Genomic DNA, 20,050 nt, shown 5'->3' with positions numbered 1-20,050 from the left:
AGTGGTTAACCAGGGTTTTTTTCCAAAATAATTTTTTAAAAATAAATATTTACAAAATTATTTTTTAAAAATAAATATTTATCGATTTGGGCCTCGCTCGGCGGTTGATTTGCCGAGCGAGGCCCGCTCGGCAGCAACCGGCCGAGCAAGGCTTGCTCGGCAATTGGGCTGCCGAGCGAGGCCTGCCTGGGCCCAGTTCCATATGCTCGGCGACCCAATCGCCGAGAAGCGACCCACTTGCTCGGCAATCGGGCTACCGAGCGGGGGCTTCCTTTTTTTTTTTTAATTTCATAATATTTATTTATATTTCTTATTTTTTTTATATTTATAATATTTATTTTATTTCCTATTTTTTAACATGTTTATATTTATTTTATTTATAATTTTTTTCTTGTAAAGCTTCTCTTTATAACATAATTAGCAATAATTAATGTAAAAATTTATTAAGATCTATAATTAATAAATAATGTTGTAATTATGTAATCAATTAAAATATTCATAAAATAAAATTAGTAAGATAAATGAAAAAAATGAGATTTTTATGATATATTCATCTATTGGACAGACAAAAATCCAATCGGAAGGCGAAATGGTGATGTATCAAGGGTTCGTTCGATATCGAAAAATAGCACCGAATGGAGAAAATGCAAAATTGACAAGGAAAACGGCATTTTTTGGGGAAAAAGGCGGGCCAAACCGCCTTTGGCAGTTTGCCAATGGATTCGTCTCGAAAAATTACGTGAAATAAAAAAAAAATTCGTCTCAAACGGACGCCCGAGCGACGAGATATGCTCTTCCAAAGTTTTGCCCTTTATTTACTCGTTTCCACTCTTTTGCTGTGGTTTTTAATCTTTTCATGCGGTTTTTAACTCTTTTGCTGCGGTTTCCCATCTATCTATTATTGTGGTTTCCAATATATTCCTGCGGCTATATTACATTATATCATAACATTATTTATTAATTATATATCTTAATAAATATTTATATTAATTATTGCTAATAATGTTATAAACATAAGCTTCATAATAAAAAAAATTATAAATAAAATAAATATTCTAAGTATCAATAATTAAAAAAATTACAAAAAAAAAAAAAAAAGAATGTAGGTGGGGCTTGCTCGGCGGTGGGCCCGCCGAGCAAGGGGTTGGACGGCTTGGGCCCACCCCGCCCCTTGCTCGGCGGCCCACTGCCGAGCGGGCCTCGCTCGGCGGTTGAATTGCCGAGTGAGGCCCAAATCAGTAAATATTTATTTTTAAAAAATAATTTTGTAAATATTTATTTTAAAAAAATTATTTTGGAAAAAAACCCGGTTAACCATGGCTTGAAAAGGATGCTTTCGAGCATATGTGGATGAAGAGGAGAAACATTCGGTCCCTTTGGCAAATCCATGCGGAGCGTAGATGCATCAAGCTACCGAGCTCGCAGTGGTTGTTCGAGAGAGTAACAGATCTGGCCGAGGCAGAACGTAAACACGCTAAAGCACGCCGCACAAAAAAGGTTGTGGTACCATGCTAGAACTTCGATGAACTTATTTTTGCCAATGTAGAATCTGAATGCATCATGCTACCGAGCTCGCAATGGTTGTTCAAGAGAGTGACTGATCTGACTGAGGCGGAACGCGCGCACGCTAAAGCACGCCACACAAGAAAGGTTGTGGTACCATGCTAGAACTTTGATGAACTTATTTTTGCAGACGTAGAATCCGAATACAATTACTAGTACATTTCTTTTCGTTTCTTTCTTTTTGTTTAAGTGATCTATGTATGTGGAAACTTAACTGGTATGTAAGGTGTGATTTGGTCGATAGAAAATATATTTAGTATTTCTCGTGAAGGTTTTGTAGCTATATTTTGTCCAGAAATTTTTTTCTCTTCCTAAAGTTTTTATTTGCCCACCTCGAAGTAAATTTTTTCCGAAGGTGATGTTGGCGGGTGCATAGGTTTTCCCTGACGCCTTAATTCCATGCCCCCGGAATTCCAAGTTAAATCATTTACATATTAAATATCAAACCTAAGTTGCGATTTTGCATGTGCTCGGGAGAGCTCGAGCTAGATTAATTAACTTAGTAATCCATTAGCCTGAATTCAACGAAATTTAGATCGCGACAGGAAGCAAGTGTTCCTCCACCACATGCCTTTTCCCCCTAAGAGGACCGATCCTTGAACTAATACTCCCCATTCGTCGAATTGGGTAGATCCTTCTTATCAATTTCTCTTCTGAGTGTTCTGCTACCATCGGCCTTTTGAATGAGTTGTTTTCCTTTGAAAGTTACTCCTATACCATTTGGCATGGACTCTGTCTTTGGTTTCCTCAGGCCTACCCATTGGCATTGAGGTATCACCTGCAAGCGATGAGGTACCAATGCAAAGGCTCCGGTCATCTTTCAGAGAATGAAGATCAAGCGATCCGGTCATCTCTGCCGGCAAGTGACCCTGCTTTTGGGCTATGTTCACGTGTTTTGCAGTCCAATCTCGACGGCTCCATACATACAGCAACGGTGGCCTATTGTTCCACTGTTCCATCTGTTCGTCCTTTACATCAACAGACCCTGGCAAATAAAATGACTGAAAACGAAGAGGCCATTGTTAAATCTATCGGATGCATAGATATGATCAGATCAGAAGGATGAACAGGGAGTCCGATTTCACCTTTCCAGACAAGGATCGGTTGTCTTCCCACACCAGATCATACTGAAACTTTTTCTCGTCTAATCTGGAAGGCACCACTAGATTTTAGTATTTTGCAAAGGGGGAAAAGAGGGCTCAAATGCATCTTACCAAAAAAAAAAAAAGAGGGCTCAAAGTAAAGTAGTTACCTTGCAGATTCTGATGGAACAATTAGAACAAGGAGCTTCGGTTTGAATTCAAGAGCTTTATCAATGAACTTGTTCGCCAAAGCTGCTCTAACTCCGAAAGGAGGATTTAGCCCCATGATCTACTCCAGGAAGCAACATAATAGAATGATAAAACATTCAATAACGCATGGAAAGGTAAAGCAAAGCTCTGCCTCTTACCAATTTCGACCCCAAAGGTAGTTCTTTTAGTTGGACCGTCATCCAGTCCCTTTGTTCAAACTTGAAGTTATTCTGCAATCAAAAAGGAGGAGAAACTATATAAAACCACGCTTACGTGAAGGCAAGTCCAGGTTCAATTACCAAGCACATTTCACAGAGATTATAGCAACACCAGCCTTACCAGCAAAAGCTAAGCCGACCAATTATTCTTCTTCATGGCATTCATTGAAAACTGAATTGCTCAACGCAAATGCTAAAGCCTTACAGAGACTCCCTATTTCAACTTATAGGCATCAAGAAGAACCTCTAACAAATGCAAAAAACAAATTAGGAACATGAAAAAATAAACCTATTCTCTAAACCACCGGCAAACTGCATTTAACTTCATTCCACAATCTAAGGAATTTTCTCTTTACTACCCTGGAACAGGAACAAAGAAATGCTCTACGTCCCTCTACCTCCTGCCAGTGAAGCAAGTGAACAACCACTAGACACGAGCTTACTAGCAACAGTAACAAGAAAACCATAACTTTAAAAAATTCACATACAAAAAAAAAGTAATAGCCATGCTGCAGAACTGTCTGCAAAGACAACTAAAAGATTCTTCACACATAAAACTTAGAAAAACGAGGTAGCACAAGCAGATTACCTTTGGTGGAATAATATCATAATTTTTGTAAGAGCACTTCTTTCCGGTCTCTTCAAGCTTCTTTGCCATTAAGCAGCTAAAATCATTAGCCCCACAACAGAAGTCGACAATCTGTTGACACAATTTTTTGAGTTGGATGAGTAACAAACGTTGTACAAACAGATTTCTTTTCTATGGCAAAGACTGGTGAAAGATGAAATATTCACACAAGGGTATCCATGATTGTCAGATTCATTTGAAGAAATATAAGGTCAAGCAAAGCAATTCAGAATTTCAATGCCATCAGAAGGAGCCTCACCAATCTTATAGCCAGTCACATACAGATCAGCATGATCTTCTACATTTAAAATTCTCAAGCATCAAGAGTGGAAACAAACTACTAAGCATTACATTTCTTACCATGTCACCATCCTGAACATACCAATGGAGCTTGTCAACAATCTGCGCCCAAGGATGTATCATTAAAATTAGCACTTCACCCATATAATCAGAGAGAAATACAAGACACAAATCTTTAAATTTCCATCACAGAAGGTCGAAATCAATTTATTTATCATTACTTATATATTTCATTCTGGTGTGCAACAATTTGCCAAAATAGCAAGCGAAGCACTATATCTGCACATAAAACCAACAAAAATTGACAACTAAATGATAGAAACGCTTCAGATTCATAGAACATTCACCTCTTGAAGCTTATCCACTTTCGTAAAATGCCGGCCAAAGGAAGTGTAGCGATTACCATATAGGAATGGTGCAAGATATACTCTAAGCTTGTCCTGCAGCCAATCAAATCTGAATATGAGAGATTGTTCATCAGCAAAAAAATTGCGACATGATGTAAAACATTCAATCTACAGTCTGAGTGCAGCCATAAAGTATAGTTCGATCACGCAGCAGGGTATATTACACCACACATGAGAGAGAGAGAGAGAGAGAGAAAGACCACATCTCAAATTGAAAATATCCTAGAAAATAGAATGTGAAGGTGCTGAACCTTCCATTTAAATATCTGGGTTAGAACATTTGGGTCACAGACAGCTTTTGCATCTTCATTCCGGTCTCCTTCCTCTAGCCTCCACAAAGCTGTTCGAACAGCCTGCACATGCAATTTTTCAATTAAAGCATCCTTATTTACGCATTGAGTTAGTTGCATAAGTATGTACCTGAACTGAACGCGCCAATTTCCCTACAGTAATTGCCTTATCAACAGTTGACTTAAGATATTGTGCATGAGTAGATGGCACTTTCTGCTTTCTCCTAACATCTCCCATAGTTATTGATGATTCGCCCTCTTTCATTAGATTCAAAAGCCTGCTTATTGTGGGAAAATATAGTTGAAGAATCAAATAGAATGGAATAAATCCTACAGACGCGCATTTGCTGATCATAAAATACCTACTAAGATAACTGATGAGAACAAATCACCTCCTCTCTGTGTCGGCATCTAGCGCAGGAAGCGAGTCATCTGACTTCTTGGAAGCAGGCTTCACTGGCTCTTCTCTCTCCAATATCTGGTACAACTTGTTTTCCTGGTTTTGTTTTCCCAGATTCCTTTGTCATGAAGGCATATAACCTTTCATCCTGAAAAGTGTGCTCCCTCAGGGTTGAAGATGTGCTGGCCTCAAAAGACCTAGGCTTGGCAGTATGCTTGTAAAATTTCTTGGACCAATCTGTCGCTTTGAATTTCTTGGCTATATCTTGTCCAAATGATACTTTCACTTTTTTGTATTTTTCACGTTCTTTCTTTGTGAAAATAGATTTATCCTTTCCAATCGACTGTTCTTCTGAAGCTCTTTTCAAGCAGTCCTCTGAAGCAACAGGTTTAATCCTTAAACATCTCCCTCCGGTAGAGAGTGATTCCAACACTAGTCTTTTCCTTTTCGCTCCAATAGCGGCCCTATTTGCTCGAATAGTAGGAAATATTATGTGGTTTCGAACTGGAGTCTCAATCTCTTCAACAATATCATGCTTTCTGGCAAAGTTAAAGTCAGCTCTTTAACAGATGATGCAAAACGATTAAGAGTTAAAGGCTGAAGAAGCTTTGTTACTGAAGTAGTACTCACAAACAATAAATTAATATGCGATTGGGTAGTAATCCCTCCCATGCCCTTGGTATTGCATCTGCATCTGAACCTTTGAAAATAATTTCCCTTGACACAAGCATATGAAACATCACAGATCAATTACAACAGGATTAAAGAAATAACAATCTAAAAGTTCGGTAGAACATACTTTGGCAAGCATTTTCTGTGGTAAGACTTGGGGCATCGTCTGCATACAGCAAATTGCAGATCACGTTCCTCCTTGTTTTCTATTTGACTGCAAACACAGCATTTGTGTGCAGGGCACGTGAAACTTTCTCCTGCAACAATCCTCAGCTTAAGTTGTTCTGCAGCAACTTCATCTCTGCGATGGACCAAATTTGCTACACAGAGGGGATGGTAGAAGAGGCCGCAAGTAGCAGAAACACATTGGAAGACCTATCAGGGAATTAGTGTGAGAAAAACATATCCATACAACTAAGCTATAGAACAACCACAACTGACATATCACAGCACTCAAATAGAATTCTAGAAACCTTAAGTCAAGTAACGGGCCCAATGAATCCACATCAAACCTAAAAAACTCAATGATCATTGTATTTTTGGTGTTAAATTTGCAAGCAAAAAGGAGGAGGAATGAGTGAGCTTATCTCAGTCACAAGTCAAGAATATGTTCAAGGGATAGATCAGGCAAGTTCTGAGCTAAATGACCCAACCTTATATTCTGTCTTTAAAATATTGAAATTCTTTTTCTCCCATAAAAAAAGAGGGTTTGATTAGAACATGTTTTGAAAGACTTCACCAGTTCAGAATAACTGCTGCTGGACTTGCTTCATGGGATTAGCTCAGACCATGCCAAAATGTATGGTCTGGGGCACAGCCATGGCTGACTTTCACTAGGTAACTTGATACTGTGGACAAGCACAAACAGTAAGTGTTTCCACCTGAACCGAAAATAGAAAAATACATATACCGTATCTTGTGCAACCTTAAAAAAATTTAGTATAATTTTTCATAGCAAGAAAAAACTTAAGTAGAATTTAACGCCTTCACCATGAAAATCAGATTAAACAGTAACATATGAAGTGAGACAATTGCTCTTTCCCTACTGCCTCATACATCAGCATCAAAAGACTTGTCAGAGAAGCCCAACATCCCACATGCAAAGCACTGGTGCAGGTTGTGTCTACAATTTTCACACTCAAAAGGTGGCATTGCCTGTCAACATCACGACAAAAGTATAATTAGAAGCCAAATCAAAAAGAGAACTAACTTCTAAAGACAAAACAAAAGAAATAAAAATGAAGCATCATCCTACATCAACTTCCGACCGTGAAAATCCAAGAGAATTGCAACGAGAGTCTTCACCATCTTCTTTAGTAGCATGAAATGACCTCATACATTTTCCGACACAACTGTATTGCTAACAAACTGTCAGATATGAATTTAACTAAAAAATTGCATACCAAACTAAAGTAACAGGTACAGTAAGAACATCCATAAAACCTCTCTAAAAGAGTAGAAACTACACTAAAAGTAAAAAGAACATTTCATCCTACATACAACATGAAAATTCACACTCTTGCACTTCCAAAAATTTTATTGTCTAAAGCCTATTGGGGCATATAATCTATGGGGAAGATCAGAGTCAGAGAAGGGAGTTTTCATCAGAGCTAGTAGATGGTAGACCAAGTTGGACTTTTTGACACGCCGACACTTGAATTCTCAAAAAATAGGGAATTCCGATACGCTGGGACACGTTGTATATTATATGTACATTTTTATATATACACAATAAATTATTATTTTTATGATTTCAACAATAATAACATCATGATGCTGAAACTATTATTAATCTCCTCCTTAGAAAGGTCTCACAAAATATATCATGTATAGGCAAAGCAAAACCATATCTTGCGATCAAAAAATGTCATGTAAAGAATTCAACTACATTTCATTTCAATAATCCATGGAACTTGGAGGAAAAAAAAATTGGTCAAGAGGAGGCAAGTCGTGAGAAGAGAGAAGAGAAGCGAGTCGCGAGAGGAGCGAGAACGCAATCGGGAGAGGAGACGACGTGAGAGAGAACAGAAATTAGGTCAAAAATTTAGGTGTTATGACTCATTTATCCCTGGACACGCGATGGACTCGCATGTCCCTTCAATTGACCCCGTGTCCGATCCCGGACACGTGTTGACCCCTTGTCCGGGAGCGTCCAGCAGTGTCCAGCCATGTCGGGCACGTGCCGGTGTCTGACAAGGCAAATTTTTTTAAATTGCCATAGACGCTAATGTTTTTAAAACCAGACAGGAGTAAGACCGTATTAAGGGAGCACTTAGCTAGTGAATCTGCATTTTCAAAGAATAGTTATACATAACCAATTGCTAAATGCAGCCCATTTGTCATCGCATGCAATGGTTCACATAGGAGTCCCTAGTTCAATTTCCAAGCTTCCGGAGCTTTGGAATTTTAACTTAGCTGGTGAACTTGCATTTTAAAGAATATTTATGCATAAACAACTGACTAAATGCAGCCCTTTTTGACATCACGCGTGGTGATTCACATAGGAGTCTCTGGTTCGATTTCCAAGCTTGAAGATCTTTGGCACATTAATTTTAGCTGAGAGGTATAAAATATATACGATAGATGGCACATAGACACAAAGGAGCACTCTTACAAAATGGCAAAAGTATATGTGCCTGTTGTAGAGGGAGCGGGTACGGCTCTCTCCCTCAACAAGGGTGACCAACTTCTGAAAGCCAAGCTTGGTCAAAACCAGATTGACCAGTTTCAAATCCAATGGTGTCAGAGTTGTTAAATCAAGTTGAATATGGAATTGGACTATTACACGTATGGTTGGTTCCCAGTTACCATTGCCCCTATAAGGAACACACTCATAGTGAGAGAGAGCGTGTCTCTCATAGGAACTGAAACAATATAATAGAACCAAAACATTCGAAAGACTGTCTCAGGGGTAGACCAGAACTGTCTCAGGGGTAGACCAGAAGGCTGGATGACTAAAAGAAAAACTATAGTTTTGGTCCGAGTATTTTGGACGTTCTTTAGTTCGGTCCATGTAATTTCACTTTCCCATTGTAGTCCTCAGACGAGTACTTTAAGACCATTTTCGCCCCTTCTATAGGAACCAAAACAGTTAATTGGAATTCCATCAGGGAGGCGAAAATAGCAGCTAAACACTCATTCAGGGACTAAAATGAGAACAAGGGCCAGAATAAGCAATGCCCTAAAGAATTGGAACCAAAAGCATTCTAATCCCTAAATTTTTGGAAATTAACACACCAAAAAATATACATATCACGTACGGTAAAATGTTACCACCATCGTCACATAGTGCACAAATGTGTTCAAAACAATCATCCTCCTCGGTGGTCCCATCTTCAACATCTTCCATCCCAACATCTTCAAGATCATCCATAATAGAACTAGGCTTGGCAACATTCTAAAAGATCCAAAGAAGACCTTCCTCAGAGAAACAGATAAATGGAAAATGGCACAAAAATTAAGGAGAAAAGATAATAAGATAAAGGTAAAAGTGCAAAAGGACACCAGAAATATCAAGATTCGTGTATGTTGCTCACTTTAGTACTAAAATTCTCGCCGGCTCACTTAAGTGCCAAATCGGAGAAAATTCGGTCACTTAGAGCGTGCTTGGTAATGCTTATCTTTCACTGATTCATGTTTTTTTTTTTTTTCGGAACAAAAAAGAATAGAAATTTATTTGGTAATGTCAGTTAATTTTCTATTCTCGAAAACAGGTCAATGGCGAAAAAATAAATTTGAAATAGAAACAAGAAGGAAAAAAAAATATACTATTTTCGGAAACAGAATTAGAAAAAAATCATTTCTACTCAAAAATTATTGTTAGGAATAAAATTGTTACCAAACAGACCCTTAACCGCCAAATCGGAGAAATTCAGCCAAATTAATTATGTAGCATTTATAATTAAGTTTTTAATATGACGTGGCATACTTTGTTAAAATTCAATCATCATGGAATTCTAAAGTTACAAATACGCTAAAAAAACTAAAAAAATAATTTTAAATATGATAATAAGCTAAAAACTAAATGTTTTTAAAATACAAATATTATTTAAATGCACAACCCTCGCCGCCTGGTTCTCCACCTTTTCTAAAAGGAAGGCATATTTTTTTAAAATTTTTAGCTTTTTTTGTTATCGACTGGACATCTAGCAAGCTATGTCGACTTCAAATATTAATAAAAAAATGTCATATCAAGTTTCCGCCCAAACAGATCGGAATTGGCACTTAAGTGATCCGAATAAAAAGTTTTGGCGATAAAACGAGCACCGTATGCAAGTTTAAATTTTGGCACTTCTGATGTCCTCTTGCCAAGGAAAAAGCAGGACCTAACCTTGCCGGATTTACTCCTCTCCCAGGGCTTCTCTTTCATTAGTTTGCTTAGAACCCGCATGAATTATAATTCCGACAATTAATGAACATCCAAATGAACAATGGCAATCTGACCCAAAAATAGTCAACAACAAGATAGACTTTTTCCTGATATATTTGCTTGTCGGTCCATTAAATTGTATAATGAACACCTAAATGAACAATGGCAATTTGACCTCAAAAAATATCCACAAGAAGATAAATTTTGTATTGTTTTTTGGTCCATTAATTTCTATAAATTACATGATTGGAGTAATAATACTTTTGGTTCCAATACTTTATGCCATTGTTTGTTTGGTCATGTTCCCATTTTAGACCCTAAATGAGTATCTCCACTACTATTTTTGTCCCTCCGATGGCATCCCTACGTACTGTTTTGGTTCATATGCAGGGATGAAAATTGTCTCAAGGTACTTGTTTTAAGGATTAAAATGGGGAGAGTGAAAGTACATGGACCAAAATGAACAACACCAGAAGTACTTGGACTGAAATTATAGTTTTTCTTTTAGTGATACCAGTATTTTAAGGTCCAGTTTATTCTCGAGACAGTCTTTCGGTTGTTTTGGTGCTATTGTCTCGTTAGGGGTGTCAACGGGTCGGGTAGACCCGACCCCGAAACAAGACCAAACGGAACATGACCCGAACAGTCAGTCCGGGTCGGGTCAGGTCTTTCCGGGTCGGGTATCTTGTTTCAGGTTTTTTCCCCTTCTCACTTCAACTGCAAATAAAAATCAAAACACTGCAACATCCCGTTGACAGAATTTCGAGGTCATCAAAATACTAACATAACTATCAATTTACGGCACAAATTTTGCCAAATTACAACCTCAACATAACAGCAAGAATTCATTCTTTCATTTAGACTAAATTTGACATAATTGGATGATATTGTTCAACTCGCCAACACAAAGCCACTCATACAAAAAACAACTTGATTGAAAAAAAAAAAGTGATTTAAAATGAAAAAGGACCAAGCTAAAATTCAATGCATCAGAAAATAAATCCCATTGTTATAGAAGGGTACACATCAACTTCAGGTAAAGTTCATTCCTTGTGACAGAGAGGATAATCTTCTTAGTCACATTTATGAGCTAAAACCACAGCCTGACCACTGAAAAAATTACCCAGCCTAATCTCTGTTTTTGAAAGAGACACAGGACTGTGTAGACGGAGACATGAAAAGAGAAGGAAATAGCAATGGCATATGGAATGGAATATACCCAGCATGAGGCGTGCAAGAAATTACATAGGATTGCATACCGACAAGCTTAATTTTCCTCATTTCTTTTATCTGGCAGAAGTCAATGAATTGTATATTAATAATTCAAATCCATCTTATGTTTCCTATGGGCAGAGCGCACTCGGGCATAAACAAGTCCATCAGATTCAGAACATAAACAAGCCAGTGAAGTGCCTACCTAAGCAGAAACAAAAAGACAACAAAACAAACCATTGTAGATTCACAGGCAATCTAAGAAAGAACTGGTCACAAACCACACGGACATTTGTAAAAACCTAGTCAGAGTAAGTGCAAATTTACCTTAGAAGCGAGACAACACTTGATCTAGCCGACCCGCAGCGACCAACCGCCCCAGTCTTTGTCCCTCTTGGGTCTCTAATCACGGCCCCGAGGTCTCTCCGGAGGAACTCGAGCAACGGCGTCCTCGTCCTCTCGCCAGAAGTACTCGTGAAGAGGACGACGTTGGGGGAGTCGCAGAGGATCTGGAGGTCCTCGATCTCGCGGAAGGCGGACTGGTAGTCGTGGACCTCCTTAAGGGCGTCGTAGAGGCGGTGGCCGTCGTAGGCGTCGGAGTAGGCGAGAGAGGGAGGCGAGAGCGCCGAGCGGGAGAGAGGGAGGGGAGAGTGAGAGACTGACGTCGAGTTTTAGGGTTTAGTCTTGTTATGTCAGGTGTTTGGGCTTTGTTTCCGTGTTTGGACTCGGGCCCGAACACGAAAACAAGAATAACAAAAAATACCCGAAACAAGTGAGATGCGAACAAGAAATGTGTCTAAATTTCGGGTCGAGTCAAGTTTCCGATCGGGTATCTTGCTCGGTATGGACACCCCCAATGACCAGCATATACTTAAAATCATGAATTGCTCCACTAGTAATCTAACCTTAGCTTCTTGGGTTTGATCAGATCAATAATTCCATGTAACACATTGTTGTACCTTTTTTTCGCAAGCGTAGCTCGTCTATAAAAATTTCTTTCAGATTTTGTCCAAAAAACCTTAAACCTATTACACAATAAATCTTAGGAAACCTTTCAATTTGCATCCAAACTAATATTTTGACACTTTCAATCGTTCATTACACAAATTTTAGTAAAATCTGACAATTCAGTGTTAACGTGACCTTTTTTAAATTATTTTTTTACTTCAATTGCCCCCCCCCGGGGGCCTCCTCAGAACTAGATATTTTGACATTCTGTATCATAAGGGTTGGGGATTCAACAATTCTGAAAAACTTAATTTTGGAAACACAACTTGCTAGAAATTTCTGTTTGTAATTAGCCTATTTTAGCAAGTTATTCTTACTTAAAAAATCGTGAATTTGCGTCTCAAGGCTCATTTTCCATTGAAAAAAATTCCTAAGAAGCAAATTTGGATATTTTTTAGTTATTTTTTTTATTTCATTTTTTTTTGTTTTTTTTTTCTATGAACGCGGCCCTCCGCCGAGGATGCTTTGCCATTATTGTACTTGTGGCATTCTGTATACGCATTACAAAGTTCGGAGCCGCACAAAACTCACAAACCCCTTCCAAGCACGAATTCTAAAAAAAGGGCAGGATACAGAAAATCTTGAATTCTGGACAGACGGAACAAGCTTGCTAGATATTTTTTTAGTTAATTCAGCTCTATTTTAGCAAGTTATTCTTCCTTTAAAAAAATCGTGAATTTGGGTCTCAAGACTCATTTTCCATTAAAAAACAATTTCCCTAAGAAATAAATTTGGAAAAAGGATTAAATGGAAAATAATTTTCATCCTAGACAAGTATGTTTAGTCAGCCCTTCGTTTTAGAGTCCATTTAATATTTTTTTTTTCTTTAGTTTTGCAAAAATAAAAAGTAGAAAGCCTGGGATCTGTAACGGTTTAACCCTGGGAGGGGATATCGCCCACAAGTTCCATTCACCAGCATCTTCAATTCACAGAAGCTTCTCCTTGATCTCCATCGCTTCAACCCATCTCCATCATCCCATCCACCAAGACTCACTCTTCATGAAATTAGGAAACGTTGAAAAATTCATTCATTTATAGAAGGAATATTCGTGAACTCGACATTCAATTTGAGTGCGGCTATCGTGAAATGGAGAGAGTTACGAACTTAACCAGGTTTAAATCCATTGGTCTAGTTAAAAATGATTCCGATATTTAGAGGTTTCAATTGATAACCCATGTCTCCTTTGAACCAACATAACGGTTTTCAAGATTTGGATCCTCAATGCTGTCTAAAAGCCCATTCTTATGCTGTCAAAATTACTTAAAGACATTTCTGGTTTGATAAGAATATAAAAAAAATTGCTATGCTTTCAGTCTTTGTATTAGAAAAGCACTTTCCCCATAGAATTGCAGGGAACACCATCCGAAAAGAAAGCACGACTTTCTTTCGACCAATGTTGGTGTTGCATAATGGGATAATAGAATTTCTCCAAAATAAGAGAACACGTGTTTAACTTAAAACAAAATTTATTTGAAAAAAAAAAAACTCTATACAAGGGTTTGAGATACCATGAGAGACTACATCATGATCATCATACACTTATCTTTAAAATAAAAATCATCAAATGCTCCATGAGTAATCTAACCTTAGCTACTTGGATTGGATCAGAACAAGAATTCAACATCACGTATTGTTATATTTTTGTTATGCAAGATATTGTTCCTCTTTGTTGTCATAAAAATGAAAGATGAAACAACCGATATCAATTTCATGCACCGTTATAATTTCAAATTCTAGATAGAATTATCAACCGGATCTTCTTAAGCATTTCAGTGGATAAGGAGATAGATTACTCCTTACTACTTCTGTTAGGAATAGTGAACCTAACGATATATATTCATATACGCACACGTATTAATTCCATTAGTCTATTGCATTGTGATGGCACTAAAGCTCCCAGCAATTCCAAAGAAGAAAAGAAGAAAGAAGAAGCCTTCGATTGTGAGAGTTCCAAGAAAGCTTCACTTGATCATGGAAACGTTGAAGCACAAATCACCAAGATTGGCTCCAAAAGGATGCTTTGCCATATACGTGGGTGAAGAGAAGGTACGTTACGAGGTTCCTTTGGAATTTTTAGAATGCCAAAGTTTCCAAGATTTGCTTCAAGACGAGATGGTTTCGGAGTGTGATCATGTCAAGCTACTTTGTTCGCAAGAGGATTTTGCCGAGGTTCTCGATCAGGCAAAGGCGGAGTGTGACACCCCAAAACTTAGGGTCAATTCAAGCTTAAAGATCGAGCTAATTATAGATAGTAGATAAGGGTTGAGATAGGCCACCAAAGAGGAGAATCGACTTTGATATGAATCATGGCTTAGTAAGGTGTTCGAGTATGTGTTGTCTGCGAGCAAGTGTGCTAGGGTACCAATTGGCTATGCTATTGGTTAAGGCATCAACTGTGTGGCGATCTTAAACCAAGCATGGATCGATTGTGAGCTAACATAGATCGATCTCGTCCAGCTACAAATCGACCATAGAATCACCCCGTGGTCGACCGGGGATTGATCCGTGGAATGATTTGCAAGTTGTATTGATCAACATCCAAATTGACCATGGATTCAATGAAGGTCGATTCACACTAGGACTCCATGCAAATTATGTACTAGTCAAGGTCTAATCATCCTAGACCATGTGATGTGTTGTTGGAAGACTACGGATAGAGACGAACCAACCATGCATCAATTTAATTGGTCATGAGAGGTAATCTCGATAGTGTTCGATTGTGCCATCGATTTAGGAACGGGTGATTCCAAACCTAAATCGAGATAATTGGGGTGGCTCTCAACCTTATTAGTATTGAGATATGTTCTTGAGCGCACCAAGCCATGAACTTGGCCATGCTTAGCGGTGTGTCTACCATGCCCCGTCAAGGTTCGGCCGTGAGCCGACTTTGCTTGGCAGGGATAGATGTCCCGATAGTTGACAAGTGGCCTCCTTAGTTATAAGACCCCTCATTGGCACAAACATCTAGAAGGATTTGCACCTAATGATTATAGAAGGCCAATGATTGGGTGAATCTTGACTATCTTCCTTTATCATGACCAAATCTTAGAGGCAATCATTAGACAATCTTGTTCACTTTGAAAAAGAATGCCCAAATTGCCATTAATTTTATCTATGAATTACATCGGTGGCAAGAGAGAATAGACTTAACACACGCCGGACATTCTCCGACCATGCCAAGACATCACCTCACGGTGGCCGCAGATAGGAGCAATCACCGAGAGCCCTCGCGGTTGGGCGGCGCCAATGGTGCCGAGATTGACACACTAAATTCTTAATTCAAATGTAAATCAAATTATACAAATAACCCATCATGAAAAAGTAGGCGTGGAAGCTATAGGAAAAAGAAAACAAAATTTTTCATTAGGAAGGCTTTTTTTTTGCCATTGAAACCTGAGGAATTTAGGTATAATAGATTAGCTAAATGGAGTAGTTATAAATGAGACATATGGCGTTAAGATCACTCTCTCTCTCTTTAATTATTAGACAAACAAAATAAAAGAATGAATTCATCCTTATGATTGACGTGAGACATGGAAAAAGAAGTCTAGGAACTTAGCTTAATATAGGTTAGGTATGTGGCAAATCTCCATGAACAATTCTAAAGTTTCTCATACTAATGATTAATTTAGAAAAGATAAAAGTAAGATATATGGCATTAGGGTTAATATCTCTCCAATTATTAGACACAAATGAGGAAAAATAATTCCTTTTAGGCGTGTAAGTCTAGGGAAAGACACATAAGTAGGCTAGGTGGAAATATAGAAGCATGACACATGGGCTAGGTAATTATTGGGATATTAATGATTGAATTGAAATAGAAAATTAAACAAGTTAAGGAAGAGACAAGCGTCATATCAGGTCATAAAGTCCTAGGAAGATAGGTTGGCACCGAGGCAAGATATCCTTAAATCTTGAGGAAATGTTACACACCAAAAATTGATGAAGAAAAAGACAAAACCAAGACACCTAAGCTTACATTAATTCACCCTAATAATTGAGTAGCAAGTGGCAAATGTAGAGAGCATTATAAATATACCAAAGACAACTTCACCTCATTTTCCACACCACCTCCATGCCACCATCACCTCACCCTCACTCTCGGCTCCCTCTCTCTTTCTTGCCACTCGCTCACTCTTAATTCTCCTCTCGGCCTTCCTCATCACCGCCACCCGACGCCAACCTCTACCGACACCGCCGCACGATTGCCGCCACGCTAGGACTGCCGTTGCTCCTTCGGTGTCGCCCACGCCACACATCACTGTCGGCTCATTTCTTTTCCTACTCTCACGTTTTCTTTCACTAAGTAAGTAAATATATAATCTTTACTTGGGGTGTGGAGTTGATGCTATTCAAATGCTTGCAAGAAAAGCTTGTATTGTGCATGCTCTCTTTATACTTGCTGCCTTTGGTAGTAAGTATGCATGAATACGATACGATTACATGCCTCATCCGCAAGGATGAGAGAGCCTATAAAGGGGCACAAACAGATATGGATAATGAAGATGTCATGCAAATACACCCTTGAACCAAAAATCGTTTTCATATGTTTGTAGTACAATTTATTGCTTGCATCATGAATTTGTGTTATTAGCTTGCTTATTAATTTTAGCTTAGATATTAACTTACCGAGACTATCATATCTCACACTTAATTTTCAGATTTGTAAGAAATGGCTAGTCCTCCACCACCTCTCTTTGGTGTTATCATGTCTATTGAATTGTCATGTTTAGACGTTGTAGATGTGCACCTCGACATAACCTATAGGCGATATTTAACTACAGTTTGGGTGAATGAAGGCTTGGATAGTTGGGTTCCCCACAAGTATATAGCATGGTATCTTATTTGCGATGGTGACCTCATCGGACCATTTCGCGACTCCGATAGCCCACCCGGCTTTCCTAGCGGTGAGTGGCAGCATATAGGGTGAACCACGGGTGAGCATGGGCAGCAACATGAGGGGAGAATCTCTTTTGGCTAGGAAGCGGTAATGCGTTGGGAGATGGCACATATAAACTAGGCAACTAGCTAGTTTTGGAGGAGTATCGCAGCCCAAGTGAAACTTTTTGGGGGCATTTCACAATACCAGAGTTCTAGACTTAACTTGAAGCCCATGCATGTGGGCTTGCTTGGAGAGTGAAAATCCTTACACGATAGACCAATAGCAGCGGATTCGAGTCCTTTCCCTTCTTTCGACTTTCATGCCCTACTTGCCTAAGATAGAGATCAAAACAAAAGCGGAATGCCCCGAAAAAGCAAAAACAGATTCAAAATTCAAATGCACCGGGATCATTTGTTGATACTTCTCTTGAATGGACAATGGAATTACGGTGGAAATGATCAAGTCAACCATAGTCCTACAATAAAGACTAAGTCCTGAACCACTACGACTAGAACCCCGTATTCACATTCTCTTTCTCCAAATGCTTCAAGGAAGGCGAATATTAAGAAGTTATAGAGCAAGAACACTTTTTCGCGCTCAATCCCTTGCTTGTTCTAAAACTTCTTACTAGCAGCTCTTCCTTTACACCTTAGAACAACACCTTAGAACAACCTATTCTTTTTCATAGCAAACCATGAAGAGTCGAAAGAGTTCACATATGTTGAGAGCTTGCAGGCAAAAGAATAACTAAAAGCTGTCCGATCCAATGCAATGTCAATCACTACTTATATATGAAGCATATGTGATGTAAATCAACTTAGTTTGTATGTAAATGGTATGAATAGAATGAAGCATGTTATTACTAATTGAGGGCCTTCTTTAGTTCATTAACTTATTGAATGGCTTAGTTTATTCGCTTCCGCATGCAACATGATAACAAGGTTAAAAACAAGTAAGGAGACGTTGATAAGGATAGTGTATCCGGGACACCACATGTCCTTTCTCACAATGTCACGATGCTACGATCCCTAGCTGGTCTCAATATGTACAAGGCATTAAACCGTGATGCTCTTGGAGGGATCAAGAGGCCGATAGACCCAAGGGAGAGCCCACGCCTCCCATCATGGGCTATGGGATCGGGTCGGGGACGTCGCGGTTGGGTTGGTATCGGAGTCGGGTTTATGCTTGGAGTAATAAGGTGTGTTGGTGTTATGGGTTTAGTGGATATGAAATACTACGTGTATGTGATTGTTAGTTTCAAATCTTACCGATATTTGTTTGAATTGATACTAATTTTGGTGATAGTTGTATAGAAATTTCCCCAATCAGCTTTTTGACCATAGAATAAGATGGGTACTCATGGAAGACCATGGAAACAGGATCCTTGACTCGATGGGATTCTGCAAACCTTAACTCAAATCGGCAACCTTATAGGGCAACAGGCTCAACAGCAGACTTCTAATGCCTTTGGTAACACTTCGATGTCCGGAAACAGGACTGGTCAGGGCGGACGTCATATGCAAAGTCTAATTGAACAATTTCTAAAGTTAAAGCCTCCCAAGTTTGCTGGTACTCGAAACCCAAAAGAAGTACAATTATGGATAGATGAGCTTGAGAAGATATTTTCATTTTTAGAATGCTCAAAACCTAATCGTGTAGCCTTAGCCGAATATCAATTACAAGGTAATGTCAATTATTGGTGGAAGGCTACAAAGGGAACAGTTTTCCCAATTGGCATTGAAGTAACTTGGGGTACCTTCTTCAAGCTTTTTTGAAAAGTACTTTTCAATAAGTGTACGAGATTGAAAGATGATAGAATTTATGCGGTTGCAACAAAATAATATGATTGTGGATCAATACGAGGCGAAATTTGTTGAGTTGTCTAGGTACGCACCCAATTTTTTTTCCCCCGTTTTAACCTTTTTTCAAAAAAATATATTTTTTTTTTTGTGTGTACTCGATTGGGATTGTCCATGACGAAACCAAAAAAAAATATCTTATTTTTTTTTTTCTTTTTTCTCTCATTCTTTTCAAAATAACTTCTTAGATAGAAGTTAAGCCACTTGAGGTGCTTCTGAGTGTGTAAACTCCTCTTGGGAAGGAGATGTTATCAACATTATTGTGTGAGAAGTGTAAAATTAATGTGGGCAGCTATGAAGGAAGAATAGACCTAGTAGTTTTGGATATGCATGACTTTGATGTCAAAATTGGAATGGATTGGCTCCGTCAACAACGGGCCAATGTGGATTGTTATCGAATGATAATTTATCTCAATCCACAAAGATCACCTGGATATGAATTTGTTGGAAATGGGGGTGTATGTTTGACACTTATAATTTCGACAATTGAAGTGGTAGAACTTCTTAATGATGGATGCCAAGGGTATTTGGCAACTATGGAAGATAAGTCACAAGAAGAACTTAAATTGGATGACATTCCGGTTGTTAAGGAATTCCCCGATGTTTTTCCAAAGGAATTATCTAGGACTACCTCCAAAAAGGGAAATCGAATTCACGATTGAACTAGTTCCTAGTACGGAGCGTATTTCCAAAGCTCATTACCGAATGGCTCAATCAGAATTAAAAGAGTTAAAGGTACAAATTACAAGAGTTGCTTGATAAGGGTTTCATCCGACCAAGAACATCGCCTTGAGGAGCACCGATTTTATTCGTAAAGAAAAAGGATGGATCGTTACAATTATGCATCTATTACCGGCAATTGGACCATGTGATCATCAAGAACAAGTATTCATTGCCAAGAATTGACGATTTGTTCTATCAACTTCAAGGAGCATCGATGTTATCTAAG

The 20,050-nt window shown here is 38.6% G+C and overlaps 1 protein-coding gene across 1 annotated transcript; it reads right to left on the bottom strand.

Moving 5' to 3' along the window:
• Positions 1–2,117: 2,117 nt before the first annotated feature.
• LOC125314602 (protein ENHANCED DOWNY MILDEW 2-like) lies at positions 2,118–10,160 on the bottom strand. The gene is given in 17 exon segments (XM_048277334.1): positions 2,118–2,564; positions 2,649–2,712; positions 2,816–2,934; positions 3,014–3,085; positions 3,663–3,773; positions 4,062–4,103; positions 4,349–4,441; positions 4,660–4,761; positions 4,829–4,976; positions 5,091–5,155; positions 5,157–5,637; positions 5,729–5,815; positions 5,898–6,145; positions 6,827–6,925; positions 7,026–7,122; positions 9,031–9,167; positions 10,101–10,160. Coding segments are annotated over 17 exon segments (2,361 nt in total). The 3' UTR covers positions 2,118–2,228.
• Between the last annotated feature and the right edge of the window lie 9,890 nt (positions 10,161–20,050).

This window comes from Rhodamnia argentea, chromosome 1 (assembly GCF_020921035.1).
Source record: "Rhodamnia argentea isolate NSW1041297 chromosome 1, ASM2092103v1, whole genome shotgun sequence".
NCBI classification, from domain to species: Eukaryota; Viridiplantae; Streptophyta; class Magnoliopsida; order Myrtales; family Myrtaceae; genus Rhodamnia; species Rhodamnia argentea.
This window is presented reverse-complemented; position numbering and strand designations above follow the sequence as displayed.